The sequence below is a fragment of the Peromyscus leucopus genome, chromosome 1 (assembly GCF_004664715.2).
Source record: "Peromyscus leucopus breed LL Stock chromosome 1, UCI_PerLeu_2.1, whole genome shotgun sequence".
NCBI classification, from domain to species: Eukaryota; Metazoa; Chordata; class Mammalia; order Rodentia; family Cricetidae; genus Peromyscus; species Peromyscus leucopus.
In genome coordinates this window covers 147,576,692-147,598,018 of record NC_051063.1, presented here as the reverse complement: position 1 = coordinate 147,598,018, position 21,327 = coordinate 147,576,692, and the positions used below count along the sequence as shown (strand labels likewise).

At 47.3% G+C, this 21,327-nt stretch overlaps 2 protein-coding genes across 4 annotated transcripts in view; both read left to right on the top strand.

Annotated features, from left to right (window-relative positions):
- Tars3 (threonyl-tRNA synthetase 3) overlaps positions 1-6,847 on the top strand; it is a 57,522-nt gene extending 50,675 nt beyond the window's left edge. For both annotated transcript variants that reach the window (XM_037198846.1, XM_028872821.2), the window contains 3 exons: positions 3,352-3,424; positions 4,462-4,576; positions 5,945-6,847. In XM_037198846.1, the coding sequence (XP_037054741.1) occupies positions 3,352-3,424; positions 4,462-4,576; positions 5,945-6,093 (337 nt within the window). In that variant the 3' untranslated portion in view covers positions 6,094-6,847. The remainder of the gene's footprint in view (positions 1-3,351; positions 3,425-4,461; positions 4,577-5,944) is intronic.
- A 1,468-nt stretch (positions 6,848-8,315) lies between these two features.
- Positions 8,316-17,819, top strand: Tm2d3 (TM2 domain containing 3). Of its 2 annotated transcripts, XM_028872819.1 has the most exons (6): positions 8,316-8,456; positions 8,726-8,818; positions 10,025-10,209; positions 13,548-13,722; positions 14,817-14,892; positions 17,498-17,819. In XM_028872819.1, exons 1-6 carry the CDS (start codon positions 8,366-8,368, stop codon positions 17,661-17,663), a joined length of 786 nt encoding a protein of 261 aa, XP_028728652.1. In that variant the 5' UTR covers positions 8,316-8,365; the 3' UTR covers positions 17,664-17,819. The 2 variants fall into 2 exon arrangements, with proteins under 2 accessions (XP_028728652.1, XP_028728653.1); XM_028872820.1 differs by lacking the exon at positions 8,726-8,818 and having other exon boundaries at positions 17,498-17,813.
- The last annotated feature ends 3,508 nt before the right edge of the window (positions 17,820-21,327 follow it).

Below are 21,327 nucleotides of genomic sequence, written 5' to 3'. Positions count from 1 at the left end.
GTGTCCTTGAAGGAACTCGGACTCTGTTGAAGAGTTCTTTCCCCCTTTCCAAGCCCACCAGAGGTTCAGGTGTTGTCAGGAGAACATGTCCTGTCTCCCATGGTTCCATGTCTTACCTCTCTGCCTTCCCTTTCAACTCTGATCGTTACCTGGGGGATCCCTGTGGCCAGCGGCCCACATCTGACACACACAGTACCCCAGCACCCGTGCAGAGAAGCTGCCCCAGCAGTGTGGGCCCAGTGAGGAAAGGGAATGTTCTTGGGGGCCCCAGCTTCGGGTCCTCTCTCCTGGAAGAAGAGCTGGCCACAGGTGTGGTGAGTGGGTGCCATTCTGATCGCAAGGCCAAAGATGGAGAAGTAATCAGATTGAGAAAATGGGTGACCGGCTTGGGGAAAAGGAATGGTGTTGATATCACCCATGGGCATGTGCTGGATGGTCTTATGTCAACTTGACACCAGCTAAAGTCATCTGAGAGGAGGGAACCTCAGCTAAGAAAAAGCTTCCAGATCTGGTTGGAAGGCGTTTTCTTAATTATTTCTTAATTAATGGTAGGGAGGACCCAGCCCATTGTGGGTAATGCCACGCCTGGGCTGGTGGTCCTGGGTTCTATAAGAAAGTAGGCTGAACAAACCATGGGGAGCAAGCCAATAAGCAGCACTCCTCCACGGCCTCTGCATCAGCTCCTGCCTCCAGGATCCTGCTCTGTCTGAGTTCCTGTCCTGACTTCCTTCGGTGATGAACAGTGACTGACGTGGAAGAGTAAGACAAACCCTCTCCTCCTCAAGTTGCTTTACATGGTGTTCATCACAGCGACGGAAGCTAAGACAGCTCTGGTGGTGGCATTGCCTAGTGAAAGGCTCTCACTATTGAGGAGTTTTTGAATATTCAAGAAGACCCAGTCAGTGGTTCATGAACTGTGACCAACAGTGGATATTCATGGACTCCACCTCATGAATGTGACCTAACTGGGTTCCACATTGCTAAACCTCTTCTGAAGACTCAGTTCTGACCACTAGTGACCAGTCCTAATCTGGGGGAGCAGCAAGCTAGTTTGGGGCAGTTGATTGCTTTGGGTCCCTTTCATCATGCGAGGCCAATGCCGAAGGATAGTGACTGCCTTAGAAAAGCTGGCAGCCCTGGCTGTTGCTTCGTTCTCTTCTGCCAGCAGTGCCCTGGGGCAGTTTCTTAGCAGAGAAGTAAGGAGTGAGCCGGCCTCACTGGACTCGCCAACCCCCGTGCTTAGAGACAACAGCCTCACCAACAGCCATAGCACCGCTGGTACCAACGGAACACCCTGGGATGCTGATGCTGCAAACCAGCACCCACTCATGGAGCGTTAGCTCCCCACTGCTCACGGAGCTTAGTTCTGTCCTCAGAATCTGCTCTCTCCAGAGCTACGGTCCCTACAAACAGTCCAGCTCCCACAGTGGACAGCGGGTGCCACTGCCAGGTCCACTGCCTCAGTCCCTCCGAAAGCTCTATGTCATTGCATCAACCTTGCCAGGTGATGATGCCTTCTCCGTAACGCTGTCCCCAGGCAGCATGCTGTGCTCATCTGTCTGAGCAGTAAAAGTGAGCTGGGAAATTTCTGAGCTGAGCATCTCGCAAAGGCCCTGCACAGCTAGAAAGGCTGTGTGTGTCCCTAGTAACTGCTCTAGAGCAGTGTGCTGTGATCTTGTAGAGCTTCTGAACTGTTAGTTCTGCAAAGCCGAAAGTGCAGGCATGAGGACGCGTGCTTCTGAGTATGGACTGACATGTTTCCATTTCTGGTTTAAGTGGGTGGAAAGAGGCGAGGTGATGGTGTCTTGTACTAGAATGGAGTAGTGAAGTGGGCCAAGACCTAAGGGACGCTGGTGGGATGGGGACCTGCAGAAGGGGACAGAGGGTGATGCTGTGTGGAGTGACCAGGCTCTCCTCACACCTTGTGCATTAAGACTTCAAATACCTGCCAGATTCCTGATGAAAATGTCTCTGAAAATGAGGTTCCCTGGGGGATGTAGGATAGGGATAGGGTGAGACCAGAGCATAAAAGGAGACATTTACCTTTCACTTTATACACTCCTTTATGAGTTTGCCATGTGATTATGTTTGTTATATGTATGACTTTATTTCTGTAATTTAAGAAAAACGTATGTGACTGTGTGTATTCATAAAGCAGCAGCTGGCAAGAGTCCCCACTGCACTCCATTCCACCCTTAAACTAAGTTCTCAACACCACGAAGAAAAAGGGAAATGTGACTCGCATTCAACATTGCCTTCTATATTTTTTAAAACAGCACTGTATTGTGACACAATCATAAGTTCACATGTAGTTGTAAGAAGTAATACAGAGAGAAGTATAATTTGCCCCCTTCCCCTGTGGTTACATGCTGCAGAATTATACAGTACCTCACAACCAGGACATAAGCGTCAATGCTGCCAGCCCTGTTCAGATGTTACCTTTCCACATGTGTTCAGTTCTGTGCACGGGTGTGTTTAGTCCATAAGATTGAGTCACAGGTAAACATGAAGTCATTGTCACCAGTCATGGAGCTGAAGAGTCCATCATTGACAACAACCGCTTGTGCTGTCCTTTCATGGACACACATGCTCTATCCCACTGCTATCAACGAGTCCAGCAACCATACCCCCGGTTTTCTCCACGGTTCTCTTAGTTCAGGAGTGTCACATAAATGGGGTCGTGCAGTATACAACCTCCTGACTGCTTATTTTTCACTCGCTAGAACTCCCTTGAGAGCAGTCTTCGCTCTGTCAGTTCACTGTGGTTGCTCTTGATATTCCGAACTGTGGTTGACCGTGTTGGACTGTTCCCATGCTGAAGCACGATTGGCTGTTTTCAGCCTGGAGTGTTCTGAGTAAAGCTGCTGTGGGTATCAGTGTGGAGGTGCTGTATAGACACAAGGCTTCTGGGATGGATGCCGAGGAGCGCAAGAACATGTTCTTTTGCCTCTCAAAATTCCAGGTTTCCTTTTCCGTCTTTTCTTTTTTTCTTTGTTTTGTTTGTTTTTGTTTTTGTTTTTTTGTTTTTTGTTTTTTGTTTTTTTGAGACAGGGTTTCTTTGTGTAGTTTTGGTGTCTGTCCTGGATCTCACTCTGTGGACTGACTGGCCTCGAACTCAGAGCTGCCTGACTCTGCCTTCCGAATGCTGGGATTAAAGGTGTGTGCCACCACCACCCAGCTTTTCTGTCTATTCTTATGTCTTCCAACTTAATAAAGTTTTGTTTGCTTCTGCGCCGTTTTACCAATACCTCTGTCTTATAATGCTCACCTTGAGAAAGTGTTGCTTACTTTTGAACACGTAAGTGGTCATTTTGAAATGGCTTTGAACATACATATTTTACTATTTTTCAGGCCTCTCTGGCTGTCTCCTCGCCAGGTAATGGTCATCCCTGTAGGTCCAACTTGTGAAGATTATGCACTTCAGGTAAGACTACAGACATTTAAAGTGTACAGTAACTTGTCATGTGTGCTCTGTAGGTCATTGACTTGAAATGTCATCCATGCTGAGGGTAACGTCTAACCAGCGTGTGGATGACAGCCTGTGCTCTGAGTTGTTGACGTCGGCAGAGCTGCGTCACAAGTGCTTTCTTGATGCTTTGGAGAAATGGGTGTGTTGAGCACTTCACACTTGCTCTTTCCCACGTCTCTTTACTGGGGAAGAAACCTTGTTATCTGCAGCTTTTAACAACAGATATTTATTATCTTACTTTCAGGGGAGAGGTCAAGAGTGGGAGCAGCTTAGCTGGGTGGTTCTATTTTTAAACTTTTTTTTAAAAAAAGATTTATTTAGTTAGTTAGTTAGTTTTGTTTGTTTGTTTGTTTTGTTTTGTTTTTTAAGACAGGATCTCTCTGTGTAGCCCTGGCTGTCCTGGAACATAGACAAGGCTGGCCCTGCCTCCTGAGTGCTGGGATTAAAGGCGTGCACCACCACACCTGGCTCATTTATTTTCTATGTACGAGTGTCTTCCTGCCTGTCTGTATATGTACCATATTTGTGCCTGGTGCCTGGAGAGTTTAGAAGAGAATACCAGAGCTCCCAGAATTGGGAGAAGTGGGTATTGAGCCATGATGTGTGTGCTGGGAACCAAATCCAGGTCCTCTGCAAGAGCAACACTCGCTCTTAACTGCTGAGCATCTCTTCAGCTCCCTAGCTGGCTGGGTCTAGCACGGCATCTCCTGAGGCTGCAGCTGAGGACACAGGCACCATGCCCATGTGTGAGCTGCTTCTCAGGCTGTTGAAACGCCCTCCGGAACAAGGGATCTGGACAGAGTCAAGTGGCAGGCTTTGCCTACCTGGATTTAGTAGTAATGTGCCCTCTTTTCCACGCCTCTCTGTGACTCCCATAGACCAAGTCTGAACAAAGTGGCAATCACTGCAAGGGTGTTAGTACTGGGAGATGGGCTGCTGTGGAGTCTGGCTACCATAAATGACAGAATGACAGAGATCCCTCTTTCTTCTAGGTGTCCAAGGAATGCTTTGAAGAAGGCTTTATGGCCGATGTGGACTTAGATGACAGTTGTACACTGAATAAGAAAATCCGGAATGCACAGCTGGCTCAGTATAATTTTATTTTGGGTAATTTAAACTCATACATTTTTTTTCAGATGCTCGACTTGGGGCTTTACTTAAAGAAAAAAAAAGGAGGAATATGGTGTAACCACTTACCACAAATTGACTGTTGAATTGTAGTGCATGAAGAAGTGTCCTGCAGCTCCACGTGGAGCCCACAGTGCAGCGTCCCCAGCTCCACATGCACTCAGCGGCACAGCGTCCCCAGCTCCACATGCACTCCGCGGCACAGCGTCCCCAGCTCCACATGCACTCTGTAGCACAGCATCCCTAGCTCCACATGCACTCAGTAGCACAGAGTCCCTAGCTCCACATGGAGTCCGAGATGCAGCATCCCTCACAAAAGTAAACATTTAAGCCCAAATGGAGACAGACGCCAGGATTACTTCTGCAATGGGATTGCACTGCTTCTACCGCCCTGAATGCAAAGCCCAGATGCTCCCCTTTGATTTTCTGGTTTATTAGAAGCTTGGGTTAAACTATGTAGATGTAGAAAGATTCCACGTTTTAAATGATCAAAAGAAAAGATGAATAAATAACATTCTTAGAGACATGAAATTGGGCACAAAGTCCAAAAATTTGGCTTTAAAAAAAGAAACAAATGAAAATCAACAATAAAACCATGAGAAACTGATACTGACATGCTTAGAGGTGTGGTATGGCTATGTCCTGAAAGTTAAAAGGTTCTGTAGCAGAAAGAAAAAAGAAAATGCCCGAGTTCTTCTGTCACTGGGTGTTCCCTGGGGACATTTGCCTTGTAGAACTGAGATGTTTCCATCGGGCTTTTTGTTGTGTTAGAAATCTTGTATTATCTGATTGGAAGCGTACCAGAGTGACGGCTGACAGAAAGGTGGGACTCAGAGCCAGGCTATTGAACGAGTAACCAGGAGCTCGGCCCTCACTAGGACCGTGTCTCTCCGTTTCTGTTCTGGTTTGCTCTGATCCTTTTTACTTTTAAATAGCTTCTAATTCCACTTAACAGTTTCTTCTTCCTATGTGGAAAGAAACATGGATACTGATTCCTACATCTTCTCACAGTATGGGTTACCAGAGAGAACAGGCTTTCCCCCACATTCTAGAGAATTCTGGTTGGCTTGCCTGGATCCAGCCACATGATATTTCCTTGGAATCATCAAATAGGAGAGGAAGAATCAGATGTCCATAAACACTCCCTTCCCATTTGTGTCCCAAGACCACACAATGTATTCTGGAGTAGACAGGAGACAGGCTTAGACACTTAACTACTGAGGGAGACCCTGATGCTCACTAGACTGAAATTGAGTAAGTAATATGGAGGGGGAAGTCAGGCGTGTAAACTTAATGATTGGTAATTCATTAATTTTAAAAATGTTTCTTTCACTTTCTTTTCTACAGTGGTTGGTGAAAAGGAAAAGATAAATAATGCAGTCAATGTTCGAACAAGAGACAACAAAATTCATGGAGAAATTTCAATAGCTTCTGTCATTGAAAAATTGAAGAACCTGAAAAAATCACGCACTCTAAACGCTGAGGAAGACTTCTGAAGCCTGTTCCTTGTGCGTCTACATTTTCCTAACTACTTACAATATTAGTACTTCTAAGAACCTTGGGGCCACCGGTAGGCCTTGAATGAGTTCACCTAGAAGTAAAATGATTGATATATTCAAATTTTTAATTCATTGTGTTCTGAGACTAAATAGGAGAAGCTGGAGAAATTCACAAGACTCAAGACTTCAGAGAACTCACTGGCAAATGGTATTCATTCGAAGAGGGAAACACTAGTGAGAATTATCAAAAATTATGCTGTGTTCTTTTTCAAAAGACATGCTTCCAGCTTGGGGGGCTATAGGTTTGTGACTAGAGCATCTGCCTGGCATGTATGAGGCCCTGGACCCCATCCCCAGCCGCGACCACCTCTCAACCAACAACAAAAATATGCTTTAAATAAAAGCCCACGGTCCCTTTTGAACATGGGGTTGGGGATCTTATTTTCTAATATACATGTCTCAGGTATTTTTATGGCTGTTTTACTAAAGTCCACACTGAAATTTCACTTCCAAATTTGGAATTGTTACATCGTTTAGCCAGCAATGATAAGAGATGTACTAATATTGTGTTAGTGGCAATGGACTATGAACCTCAATTTTATGTTAGAGACAGATTCCTTTCTGCATCTAATTTGAAGAAATTTTGTGGAAACTGTTATTTGCATTGTAGGTTAAGAGTTGCAGTTTTAATGCTTCTAAATCATAATTCCTTATTTATCATTAGAAAAAATAAAGTCCCAAATAAAATGCATCACGTGGTGTTTCTAGGACCTCTACAGTGTATATGCCATGCTAGGTTACTTTGCTAGGGTTGGATTACTGCTTTCATGGGGTGTTTCACTTATTTGCTGAATCAAGTGTATTTCTGACTTTTTTTCTTTTTAATTAGACAGGGTCTCAACTATATAGTCCTAGCTGGTCTGGAACTCAGAGATTTGCCTGTCTGTGCCTCTGGACTGTATTTCTGATACTTTTTATTTTAGTGTGTGTGTGTGTGTGTGTGTGTGTGTGTGTGTGTGTGTGTGTATGGCTGTTTTGTTTGTATGTCTGTGCACTTCAGGAGTGCCTGGTGCCTGCAGAGGCCACAAGAGGGTACCAGATCCCTGGAACTGTATGGATGGTTGTGAGCAGACACGTGGTGTGGGGAATCGAACCTAGGTCCCCTGGAAGAGCAGCCAGCGCTCTTGACTGCTGAATCGACTCTCCAGCCCCTGTATTTCTGATTTTAAATGAAAGGATTTAATTAGGTTCCAAACTGTACTGTCTTGGAACCTAATTAAAACAGCTTTATGCCAAAGAGAATTTAGTCACAAATTTATTTCAGTAGATGCTGCAGACTTCAAATTAGATGCAGAAAGGAATCTGTCTTTAACATATTAATCATTTATCTTCCTGGGAACAAAAGAATGAAGCTTAAGTTAGTGTCATAGATGAGATCAATGTGATGGTGTAGGGTGCAAATTGTGACGATTTTTAAAGCTAACATTTACTTCGGGGTTTGTTGAATGCCAGACACCATTTCATGTAATTTTTCACTTACCAGATGTGCAAGTGGGAAAATGGGTAGTTTGAGGACCCCAAAGTGCAGGTCAACAAAATACAGGCATAGAGAAGAGAGGCATATCAATAACATGTTTCCTAAGATATGCGTGATGGAAACAGTTCAGGTCAATGTGAGCAGCTCTCCTCCTCATGGTTGGTGGTCTCTCATGGTTGGTGGTCTCTCTTGGCCGGGCAGGGCTGGGACTCTCTTACGTGAAAATCCCACACACTTGGCTCTTGTCCCAGGCCCCTGAGGCCTGACCTGCTTTTTCCAGTCTCAGAGGAACTGTATGAACCGCATGTCTCCTCAAAGTTAGACTGGTGAAACCTAAGGCAGGAGTCCTGGGTCCTGGCGCCTGCGACCCCAGTCACCTGTCCCTCTTGGAGCTACTTCCCTAGCTGCACTGGCCAGCCGAAATAGAATGGGTTAACATTCCCACCGTCTCCCAGTGGAAAGAGGGGGACGCCTCTTCAAAAGGCGTGAGGGCAATTCAGGTCCGAGCCACCTCCTGCCGCTGCGGGGCCCCAGTTCCACTCAATTCCCCTGACCAACAGCACTCAGATTTGCCGTGGCTGAGATGCCACCCAGCATCGGTGCTGGGAACCTGCGAGGCCCGCGGGCGGAGCCCTGCAGCAGTGCGCCTGCGGGCCGCGCCCGGCCACGCCCCCTCCGGCGCTCCCCGCAGCCCCGCCTCCTGGCCCGGAAGTGCGCACGCGCACCGGCAAGATGGAGGTTGCGGCGGAGCCGCTGCGGTCTGTCCGCCGTCTGTCCCGCGTGCTGCTCTTCCTCTCCCAGTGCTACATTCTGTCGGGCGATGGTGAGTTCAAGGCCAGGGGCCGCACCGGGCGAGCTGGCGGCACGAGGGCCCCAGGACCCGCGGGAGGCCGGCGACAGACGACCGGGCCCCGCAGCCCTCCGGGCCGAGGCCGCGCAGCCGGCCCGGAAAGCCCGGTGTTCCCTAGCGGAACCCGAGTCGACCTGGTTGTTTCCGTTTCATGAACCGTATCTGCCCTGCGCAGCCCCTACCTGTTAAGCACACAAACCAAGGGTACCATATCCCAGGATAACGTGTTTCTCTAATTGTAGGATCCTTAAATTTAGAGCATTCGCAGCCGCTGGCTCAGTCAATAAAGGATCCGGGCCCAACACGCACATTCACAGTAGTCCCCAGGGCAGCAGGTACTAGACGTTTTCTATTCTAGTAAATGTGCATATTTATATCGAGTAGGTTTCCCCCTTCTCTCTGTTTTCGATAAACTTTTCTTCAGTATCCGAAGTCACCTTTTGATTTTGGCTATTTGATGTGTTGTTGTTTAGATAAGTAAATTAGGGGCAGATAGCCGCTTTCAGTGGACCTTTTTGATATTGATACCTTTTTGAAATCTACGACTCACCTCTTCATCCTGCCCCACGCTCCTCATTTCTATTTATTTATTATTTCCTTCTGTCTCCTAGTGCCTTAACCACTGCTGTTTTCCTTTGCATTAAAAAAAAAAAAAATCTACAATGCCTCCCTGTTGCTGTGCATACACAGGGATAAGAAGGGCCAGATAAATACCTGGAGTATAACCCGGGTGGGGTCGGGCTGTTGGGAGTTTGAGGCAATTACGCTCTAGGGCCTTCGTTTCCTCAATCTTTCAGGCCACTGTAGTTAGCATGACCTATGGTCATTTCAGTTCTGCCATTTGAACCGTTCAGCCTCAGGCCACATGGAAATAGGGACAATAGGGGGAAATGATATTTTATAGAGTTGGCCACGTTAGGGTAGTTTTCAAGTATTCCTGTTTTGCTAAACGGATGCTGGTCCTGTAGGTTCATCTCTTTGAAGTTCCATTATTTTGGTGACTTGGACTTGAAACTGGCAGAGGTAGTTCATGATTTTTATTTGGGCATACATGCTAATAAAAGTATTTTCTAGAATTGGGTGCCAGTGACTTCGTTTTTCTACCAATAAATTCGGACGTTGGATTGGATTTGAAGAGATGTGTGGTCTGGTTCCAGTTCTGTCAACTACTCCCTCTGGGATTTTACAGACTCTGCCTTGTCCAAGCTTTAGTTTTTCATCTGTGCCTGTAGCTGTTGAGTCTTGAACTTGGACCCAGCACTTTCCCTGAATTATCTGTCAATGAGCACTTTGAGTTTTCACGACCACTTGGGAGGCAGGGATGAAATGCTTTCTCCTAATGTCACACAGGTTACCAGGTCATAGCTAGCTGGTGACAGAACCCTCTTAGATCCCAGGTGTCCCAGGGTCCCAATGCTGTTTACATTCCAGTACATGCGTCATTGCTAATGGTTGCTCTCTCCACCTTAGAAAATTGTCTTTCATTGCTAATGATTGGTCTCTCCTCTGTCTTCCACTGTTCTTCTGCTCACTCTTCATAGAGAATAAGCTGCTCTCTCACCTCACAGAAAGTACTGAAATCCCCCCTTACATGATGAAGTGTCCAAGCAATGGTTTGTGTAGCCGCCTTCCTGCAGACTGTATAGACTGTGCGACCAATTTCTCCTGTACTTATGGGAAGCCTGTCACTTTTGACTGTACAGTGAAACCTTCTGTTACCTGCGTTGTAAGTATTGCAGTTTACTTATTCCAACTGCATGGAGTGTAGCATTAAAAATGTAGCGTACACTGGTCAGACATGTGCCAGGCTATATCCGGAAATGATTTGATTATGGTCTGTTATGACTGCACTACAGAGTATTATTTAAATGTTGCACTTGGTTCTAGGAATATATCTCAGTGGTAGAACACATGCTAGTATGCATGAGGCCCTGCCCTCAACAACCCCTGACCCACTGCCATTTTATTTTTTCCAAAAGCGAAAGTCCTGGGCTGAGAAAATATCTCACTTGGTAAGGTGCTTGCTATGCAAGGACAAAGGCTGGAGTTGGGATCCCTAGCACCGTGTAACTCTAGACATGGCTGTGTGGCCTGTAATCCCAGCGCTGGAGAGGCGGATACAAGAGGACCTTAAAGGCTGGCTGGCTGGCTAGCCCTTCTAGCTGAATCTACAACTTAGTCAGTAAAGCAAGTGCTGCGCAAACCTAAGGACCTGAATTTGGAACTCCAGGTTCCGTAGAAAACTATCAGGGAAGATGCTGGATGTCAGCCTCTGTCCCCCACATGCAGGTATACAAATGCACACACGAGAACACACATACCACACATGAGAACACACATACCACACACATTGAGATAAACAGGACTATAAATAGTCTTCCCCTTCCTTCCACACCAGTTAGCCCTGTGGTGTGAGTTCTAATGTTAAGACAGGCTGTTGGGTACCAGTGTTGCTCTGTGGGGATGGAAGGTGTCAGTTTACTAACCTAAGTCCCTCCTGAGCTTCTGTGTTCTTAGTGAGAACTGGGGCTCAGAGGGATGGTAATGTCTGTTTACCACAGGTGAGCTTACAAAGGGATCAGTCTTGTCAGTGGGGAAGCAGCATAGCACTGTGGCCAGTGCCCCGCTAGGGACCTCCCACTTAGATAAAGCCATATCCATGACTAGACCACAGAGAAGGCTCTAGGCCAAGCCAGAGTGAAGCAGTGTTTATTAAAGTAGGGATATGTGATGTGCACACTGTAGACTTCAGAATGGGTGTTGAGAGAGAGTCAAGAAAAGGACACTGTGTACTTAAGACAGTGTTGCTCTTAGGTATCTTCACAGTGGCTGTGTAACTTTCTAAGTTCCATGATTAAAGGCTGTCATTTACAACAAGATTTGAAGACTCCCTGGTTAAAATTTAAATGCAAAGTATGAGCTGGCTTACTTAGTTCTCCTACAGCCTGGCCTTTGAAATGGACTTGTGCAGTGGTTCCGTGGAGTGTGCTGTTTAGAGCTGGATGGGAGAGGAGTCCTGATGGAGGTCCAGTCACGGCCTCGAGTGAGGAAAGGACACTGCCTCTGTGGACATTTGGGTTTTAAGAGCTGTCAGCCTGCAGGAAACAAACCAGATCCCAGAGCAAGGGGCTTTGTCCCCTCCCCGTGTTCCCACAGGTCCTTCTCTCTGTCCCAGAGCAAGGGGCTTTGTCCCCTCCCCGTGTTCCCACAGGTCCTCCTTCTCTCTGTCCTGTCTCACTCCTAGTGGTGTAGAGATGGGTTGAGGAGAGGCATGGGACACCTGGCAGCTCTCTGGGAAGTAAGGGAGTGAACCTGCCAGGTAGATGATGGTCAGGTGATGGTCTTTGTTGAGAGACACTGAGCTCTGGCCCCAGGCTGGTCCTTATGTAAAGAAAGTACATGCAGGGCCTCACCTCAGTTCTGAGCTGCATCTGCTCTTTCCTGACTCGGTCTTTTGGGTTGTTTACTTACTCCATGAGCCCTTGACACATCAGCTAGAGTGCAGTCCAGCTGAGAGCCACATGATGGCAGTAACTCAAGCTCTCCATGTCGTGTTTTCCCTGAGCCCTGAGGTGCTGAGGTGACATAGAGTGCTCGCTCGCTCTCTCTCTCTCTCTCTCTCTCTCTCTCTCTCTCTCTCTCTCTCTCTCTCTCTCTCTCTCTCTCTCTCTCACACACACACACACACACACCGCCTTCTTTCTCTTCCTCCTCCATATTTTTTTCAGCGTATGGGTATTTTACCTGCATGCATATCTGTGCAGCCACATGCCTCTGGTGCCCTTGGAGGCCAGAAGAGGACATCAAATCCTCTAGAACTGGAATTAGAGATGGTTGTGAGCCACCATGTGGGTGCTGGGAATGAAACCTGGGTTCTCCGGAAGAACAGCCAGTGTTCTTTTGCATTTTTGGAGGGGGGGGGGAGTTCCTTTTTTAATTGAAAAAAAATTTTTTCTTAATGATATATTCTGATCATGCTTTTCCCCTGTTCCCAGATCCTTCCCACCTCTGACCCCACCCAACTCCACACCCTTTTTTTCTCTCTTTAAAAATAAGCAGAAACCCAAGAAACACACGTGTGCTCGTATTCTCTGTCTGTCTGTCTCTCTCTCTCTCTCAAATAAAATGCACACACACAAAATTGGAAACAGATTATTATACAAGCAAAAGACCAGTAAGACAAAAAATGTCCAAACAAACTATTTGAGACAAAAAGTCTACAAAATCTCCATTGAGTTCGTTTTGTGGTTTTGTGTTGGCCATCATCTACTCCTGGGCGTGGAACCTCCCTTGAAGCATAGTCAGTATAGCCAAGGAGACTGGTGGGGAGGAGTAATTTTTCCCTTGGAAATGGGTGTCAGTTGCAGATAGTTCCTTGGTTGGGGTGGGAGCTGGTGTCCACTCCCACTCTGCACCCTGGGACCCTGTCTGCAGCCAGTGTCCTCAACCACTGAGCCGTTTCTCCAGCCTCTTTATGTATTATAAAAGTAGGAATGTACATTATTTAAACGTTAACGAAAGTGATGAACTGCCACTCTGAAATAACTCTTTCTGGTTCTTTTCTCTGTGTAGCCTTAGCTGTCCTAGAACTCACTACAAGAACTCACTTAAGCTCAGCGAGCTGCCTGCCTCTGCCTCTGCCTCTGCCTCTGCGGTGCTGGGTTTCAAGGCGTGCGCTGCCATGACCCTTTACCCTTGTCCATCCTTTCTTTTTTTGTTTTTGTTTTGTTTTTTTCAAGAAGGGGGTCTCATTATGCAACCCTGGCTGTTCAGGAATTCACTGTGTAGACCAGGCTGGCCTTGAACTCACAGAGATCCACCTGCCTCTGCCTCCCAAGGGCTGGGGTTAAAATCATGCACCACCACACCTAGTCCAAAGCCGTTTTTCTTTAGGTAGACTATATAGACGTTTTTCCTCTTGATACTACTTATGAACCTGCTTCCTTTACTTACTGCTAGGTCCTAAATATAAATGTTTTAGAGATGTGTCATGTGACTGTGGTCTATTGATGTTGTAGCAAGCTGCCATATTATAACCGATTCACTTTGTGCTTTGGTCCTTAGGATCAAGACCTCAAACCCCAGAGGAACTTCATCATCAACATGACTTGCAGGTTTTGCTGGCAGCTTCCCGAAACAGACTATGAGTGTACCAACTCCACCAGCTGCATGACAGTGGCCTGTCCTCGGCAGCGCTATTTCGCCAACTGCACAGTGCGAGACCACATTCATTGCTTGGGTAAGGAGCAGAGTTCGAGGGAACTGTGAACCAACTATCGCAGGTCTGAAACAAATTGAAGCTCACGGGATTAGCCAGCGCACAGTACTGATGGCATGTTTATCCACCTGAGGGCGTGGCTCGCGTTCATCCTCTTGATCTGTCTTCACAGAGGTGACTCATCTTCTGGACCTAGTCCCTGCCTCCTTTCAGGAGTGTCCGTCTCCCCGTAACTCTGTCTTCCAGAGCGGCTGCCGTCGTTAACGTTCCCAGCAGTGGGTAGTCCACGCTGCTCTTTTCCAGTACTGCTGTCTCTACCGACAGCGGCTGGGGTTTGTTTACACTGCTCGGAGCAACCTTCTGTAGCCCAGGTCCTTTCCCAGGCTCTGAACTCCATTTCCTTTGGAAGGTCTTTGAGAAACAGAACATTGTGTGGTGGGGTGGAGGCCTGGGACTGGTGTTGGTGCCTGCCTTGATTGCTCTTCACTCTGTTGAGGAGAATCCAGTTCCAGCTCTGGCTTGTCAGCTTGGCGGGTGGGGCTCTCCTCTCCCTGCCTCCTCAGTGCTAGGATAGCATGCCTGCCCCGCTTTTTGATGAGACCTAGAGATGCGAACTCTGGTTCTCATGCTGTGTGCACGTCACATGCACACTGTATCCCTGGAGCCATCTCTCCAGCCCTCACAGACAGAACGTCGAAAATGCACTTAGGGTCAGAAGTTTAAGTTACTTTCAGAATCAGCCCTTTACCATGTGTTTTTATTGGTTTCCTACTCTGGGTACATAGAGATAAAAGGCATTTTCTTTTAAAACCCAAGTTTGGCTTTTCATATTTAGATCTCTTATCCTTCTGGAATTCATTTGGTAGATGGTATAAGGTAGATTCGGTTTTATATCTCTCTCCACATGGTTAGCCCTAAGTTAACTTATGTAGGCACCGCATCTGTTCAGTAAATGAGGATTTTGTTTTATGCTGTTCGACGTAGTAAATGTTTTTGTAAAGAGACTTCAACTGCTTTCAAACTCTAAATTACAAGACCATTGTTCATAAGTAAGTCCTGTGAGAGTAGTATTTTATGTGCCTATGTTTCAGTATAATTTTTTTTTTTTCTGTAAGGTAACCGCACTTTCCCAAAACTGCTGTACTGCAACTGGACCGGAGGCTATAAGTGGTCAACTGCTCTGGCTCTGAGGTACGCTTTGGTCCTGCTGAGTTTAAATGCTCCTGGGATTTCTTTTGGGTCCATGGGATCTTCCAGATGTTATACTTAGCCAGGCTCGTCTTCACCCGAGCCTCCCACGTAGGGTAGGTAGATGGTAAGAGACAGTGGTGGGACACTCTGTGGAGGGCAGCGTTAGCTTTCCTTCATCCCCAGATGTGACATGCTGGAACTCCTGTTACACTTTGTCACGTTGTTAGAGACAGCCAGGGTTTCACAGCCTGAACCCACCTGAACCACTAAATACTTACTGTAGACTGTTTGAAACAGGTCTGTAATGTATATTGTAAGTAATTTACTGTAGAGTAGAATGTGCTCGAACTGAAAACTAGGAAAAAAAGAAAATAATTTAAACATTTTTGTTTTGGGGTGTGTGTGTGTGTGTGTGTGTGTGTGTGTGTGTGTGTGTGTGTGTGTGTGAATGAGCGTGTATGAGTGTTTGCACAGCATCCATGTGGAGGCCAGAGAACAATCTGTGGAATCATTTCTCTCCTTCTCTTTCTTGGGTTCTGGGGATGAGCCCCCCGGGGTCACCAGACTTTTGAATCAAGCACCTGAAGCCACTGAGCCGTCTTGCTGGCCCCAAAAAAAGTTTTACATTACCTATAATTCTACTGTCTAGACAGTTGTACACCTACAACTCTTGCCTAAAAGTGAGTGTGTATTGGATGGGAGATGGACGATTCAGTATGTGGCATGCTTGCTGCATGAGCCTGAGACCCTGAGTTCAGATTCCCAGCACCCACTGCAGCAGCCAGTTCTGGGTCCCGGTGCTTCCCAGGGGCTGAGGTGAGCCTCAGGTGCAGTCAAGTGATACGGTAATTACTAATAGAGCGAGGCCGCTGAAGTGAGCCTCTGGCCTCTGCTCTGCGCATGCGTGCGCACGCACACACGCACGCACGCACGCACACCATGTACTACACTCACAAAAGGAGAGAAAACACTTGTGTGTTACTAAATTGTTCACAGTGTGGAAGAGAGTGGACCAGCTCTTCCCGTGAAAGGAGAAACCGGGAGGGACGTCAGAGAAATGACTGATGGGAAGTTGGGCCCTTCACATCTGAAGTCTTGGATCAGGCCCGAGACCCTGAGGCCTGCGGTGTGTGACGCTGGGCAGTGCTCCTCACCTGTCCACTGTTGATTCTTTGTCTTGGGCTGCCCTGTACCTGCTGGAATGCCTGCTGGCAGTTGTCAGGACACCCAGTTTTGGTGATCAGACTCTCCCCGTGCGTCGCCAGAAGTCCCTTGGTGACGACAGTGCCTCTGTTAGGATCTAGGCTGAGGACAGAGAAGGACCTGTCAGGGAAAAGGGTAATTGAAAGCTAACCGAGGAATCCACGGTGGAAGCTCGGAGCACAGATACGGTCCAGGAACCGGCTGTCCGTGGGCTTTGTCTGCAGTGACTGAGATTAGAACGCATGGCTTTCAGGATGCTCTGTTCGTTCACTTTGCTTTTTGAGATAGCTTCTTGCTGTGTAGTCCTGGCTGACCTGCCTCAGCCTCCAAGTGCTGGGTTACAGGTGTGAGGCACCAGGCCCGGTGAAACAACAAAGCAGATCTCATCTTAATGTAAAATAATCTAGTCTGACAGAAAAAATGCAAACACGATCGAGAGTTCCCGTGACGCCCGTCACCTGGGATCCCTTACATCGTCAACATTTTACAGTGAACAGTGACTGAAATCATGGAAGCTTTTTGTCACAGCTCAACATAGGTTGTTCAGAACGTTCACTCTAAAGAGAAGATGTCTGCGGGTTTGCTCCACAATGCTGTTGGTTCCGCAGCCCCTTGATCTCAAAATCCTAGGCGCTCAAGTCCCTTTTACCAAATAGTGTAGTGCTTGCACGGACCCATGCACATCCCATCTCGTCTCCTTCCATGGGGATAGCTTACGCTGTCCAGTGTGAACGCTGCTCATTTGTTGTTTAGGGGACAGTGACAGGGAAAGGTTGTTCTTCAGTATAGACGCAGGGCTTTTTCTCTCGAGTATTTTCGTTCAGTTGGCTGAGATGCAGAACCTTCCTGCGGATACAGACTGCTCTGCACTGGGGGAGGGCATGGACACCAGCAGACTTGGCTGTGGGTGGGTACCTGTCCGAGCTGGACCACGGCTCCTCTCCTTTGCACTCTTATGTATGCATTGGGCTTTTCCGTCACATCCTAACCTTGTTAGATCTTAGAATTTAAAGGGACTTTAAGACTCTGTGCTAAATCTTGAGAGGGAAGTAACTAAGATGAGGTGACTTGATCTGGGTCTGTCAGGTGTCAGTGCCTCCGGAGTCAGTTCCTGACTCCACACCAGCACTCTGCAGGCTGGGTCCCTGCTGCGAGAAAGCAGTGATCTCAGCAGAGCTCAAAATTGTGTGTTTCCTGATTTCCCCTGCTACCAAGACTCGAACCCAGGGTGTCGCACATGCTGAATTCTGTTTGTCATTGGCAGTCTTCTTGGCCATGATGAGTTGGTGGTGTAAATGTGTAGTCGTGGGGGTTAGATCCTCTCAGACCCCTTTCCTACCGTGGTGGTATAACTACCCGGCTGCACTTACGGAGTCGGGGCCATTCTGTGTTTCTTTTGCAGCATCACCCTTGGGGGATTTGGAGCAGATCGCTTCTACCTGGGCCAGTGGCGGGAGGGCCTCGGCAAGCTCTTCAGCTTCGGTGGCCTGGGAATATGGACGCTAATCGACGTCTTGCTGATTGGAGTTGGCTACGTAGGACCGGCGGATGGCTCTTTGTACATTTAACTGTGATTATGTGCTCCAGAGAGCAGCGTGTAGAACAAGTCCTTTGTGTGGAGATGGGTGTGGTGTGAGAGGAGTATTTATGTTTTTAATGTACAGCATCTGTACTTGGCTTGCCTTGATGAAGGTAAAATAAAGAAATGGAACACTGAATCACAACCTAGAATTTGTTTTTTTATTTGCCTGAAACCCTTTTTGTTGTTTTGTTTTTCCTGTGAAAAAAAGTTCATCTTAAAGCCAGAAAAACAAAATGGTGGAAAGTCCACTGTTGACAGTCCTGCCTGAGTCACACGCACTCTGTCCCTTCATCTCCCACCTTCAAGTCCTTCAGCTCAGCCATCGGAAGGGGGCGGGGCTATTCTGCCAGGACAACTTATTCCCGTAGACTTCCATCATCTGTAAGGCGTGAGTGTAACATGGTCACAGTATGAGCTTTCCGTAGAGTATTCTGGGTTGACTTTGCCATGTTGGATTCTATCAGCAACGTAAGCAGATGCAAGAGTACTGAAAATGAATAGAATTGCAGACCACAGTAAATCTAGAACAGCTTTTTGTGTTCCCCATGTTGGAATGTCTTGAATAATTATCATGGCTTGCTTATAGAAGTAAAATGTTGATTTTTGTTTTCAGCACATCCCTCCAGTCTAACGGGGAGTCGGTCATAGTTATCTGGATCATTGACACAATGGAAGTGTGTAAAAATCAGTGTACTTGTGTGTGACAAGTATTTTTGAGTGGTTACAGATCTAGGCCTTTCACAGGAGAGAAAAATAATAGCAATTTAGTCCAAAAGGAGCCTTGCTTAGCGCTGGTTTTATACGGTCTGCACTTCACATCTGCACGAGACTGTCAGCCAACATGCCAGATCTAAAAGCTGTAAAACAGCTCTGGGAAAATTTCTGCAAGTCTCAGGGGTGGCTGGCTGTGCTACCTCGTGCCTTATCCCAGCACTTGGGAGGCCGAGGCAGGGAATAGATCACAGGGATTCTGAGGATAGCCTGGATTACATAGTACATTTCAGGCCGGACTGTCTGCAGAGACAAACCCTGTCTCAAAGGAAGAAAATCCCAGAGACAAACCTTCTGGAGATGATTTAGTGAGTGTAGGCTGCCTGCAAGTGCCATCAGGTCACTGGCACAAGGATCCTTTAAGAACAGGAGTCATCACATCTCTGACTAGGGGTGTGGGTGTAGCCGGGAGCAGTTCCAGTTCTGGTCACTAGAGGGAGCGTGTCCCTTATGTTTATGTTCCAGTGCTGTTGCTGACATCGCCAAGCTGAGTTTCCTCTCACCCAGGAGCCCGCTGTGGGCAGACCACGGCGGCGCCGGCAGCGCTGTGGCCTGTTCTAAGCGCCGGTGATTGCTTCTCCGAGAGGTTGCTTGAACAGGTGTTTCTGTAGAAAATAACTTTTTTTCAAGAGGCAGCCCCTTGCCAATGATCTATTCCTCCCCTTCCTTAGCTCAAGACTGTAAGCTTTTCCTTTTGGACCCGAAGGAGGTGGAACAAGTCAAGGACTTAAACATGGTCATGAAGGAAATATGAGCAACGTGCTGGACAGGTGACCATCCTCATGGCCTCAGGTCTCAGGTAACAAAGCAGCAGTTAAAAAGGTGAAAATACAAACACTCAGAATCCATAAACGGAGTCCTGCGGGAACTTCTGCCCAAAAGACTAGTGTGCTGGAAGGGACAGCTTTGGGCACCAGTTGGGCTGTGGTGTGCTCAGAGGTCTGAGACAATCTTTCAAAGACAGTTTAAATAAATTCACAAACAATGGGAGTCCTGAAACAGTGGTGAACTCATGCCTGAACCCCGAAGGAACCCACAGAAAGAACCACACTTGCGGAGGCTACCAGCCTGCTGGTGACGGGAGCCAGGTTTGAGTTTGACTCTCAGATTCTCCTGTGCTCATGGACTGCTCTCACGAAAGGTGTAACTAGCTTGCTCATACTTTGTCCAGTTGGAGGTCTTGGTGGTCCGAGATCAAAGTGCTAGCAGATGGAGGGATACTGAGGCCCCCTTCCTGTTGGCATTGCCTTCTGGGTCTTGACGTCGTGTTCATATGCAGGGTCCTTCTGGGGCTCCTGAAATCCATGAGGGGTCAGCCCCCATGCCCTAATCTCTTCTTATAGGCTCACTTCCTCAAATCACCTAGAATGTTGAGGTTTCCACGGGTGTGGAGGTGGGAGGACACAAGCTTTTATACCCTAGCACGTGGGCCATGCGTATTAGGAAGCCAGGAGTCAGTCAGTCCACCTCTCCTGAGGCAGGGCTGGTCACCACAGCATCCGTCTGTCACATCATTCCTGTCTCCTCCGTGCTTTGTCAGCACATTCGCTTTCGGCCATAATTCCTCCTGGGAAGGTGTCAGTGTTAGTTATTTCTAACACCCCTTTGTCTGTAGCATGACATCTTATTCACATAGGCCCTCCATAATATCTGCTGAGTGAGTTAGATCCAGGGGTGCCTTGAAGGCATCCTCCAGTACTTCAAGGACTGGCAGTTGAGGTGTCTGCTGGGAGATAAGACATACAGGTTGGCTTTGGGTAATATCTGTCAGTAACACCATGTTTATCTATCTATATCTATCTATTTATCTATCTATCTATCTATCTATCTATCTATCTATTTATCTATCTATCATCTATCTATCTATCTATCTATCTATCTATTTATCTCTATATATCCATCCATCCACCCACACACCCATCCATCCATCCATCATCTGCCTCTCTCTCTCTCTCCATCCGACCTCCCTGTCAATGCCACATCATACAGGGCTTCCCCCTGAGCCACTGTCCAGCCTGTGCTAATCTTTATTCTGCAAACTGCTGGGGAAATTTTTGGTTTATGGTGCTCGTAAGAGAGACTTTTAAAGTGTGCAGACATCGCTGCGCCACTTCTGAGGACGAGGCGACCTCCCTCCCTTGTGCCGTAATTGCATTGATACCGGTGCAGCAGCACATCAGTTGCTAAGGAATCCGCTTTGAATTCAGAAGCAACAGTGGAAATGAGCTGTGTCTGCAAAAGTTTTCCAGATGTGGGAGGAGAGCTCAGAGTGATTATCGATCCCTCGTGATGTATCCAGTTAAGATACTCGGGGTGTGGTGATTTGGAAGAAAATGGCCCCACAGAGTGTGGCGCTATTAGGAAGTGTGGACTTGATGGAGGAAGTGTGTCACCGTTGGGGGCGGGCCTTGAAGTCTCCTATGCTCAAGCTAGCTTAGTATGTGGCCTACAGTTGCTTCTGCAGCCTGCGAATCAAGATGTAGAACTCAGTTCCTTCTCCAGCACCATGTCTGCCTGCATGCTGCCGTGAGGATAACGGACTAAACCTCTGAAACTATAAGCCAGCCCCAATTAAATGTTTTTCTTTATAAGAGTTGCCGTGGTCATGGTGTCTCTTCACAGCAATAGAAACACTAGTAAAGACACCGCGTTAAGTATGACGTACCATAAGACTGTGGGGGGATGGCTCAGCTGTTAAGAGCATTGGCTGCAATCCCAGAGTTCCAGAGTTTGCCTCCTAACATGCACATGGCTGCTCACAACCACCTGTAACTCCAGAACTAGGGGATCTGAAGCCCTTTTCTGGACTCTGTAGGTACTCACATCACACACACACACACACACACACACACACACACACATTAAATAAACCTTTTTAA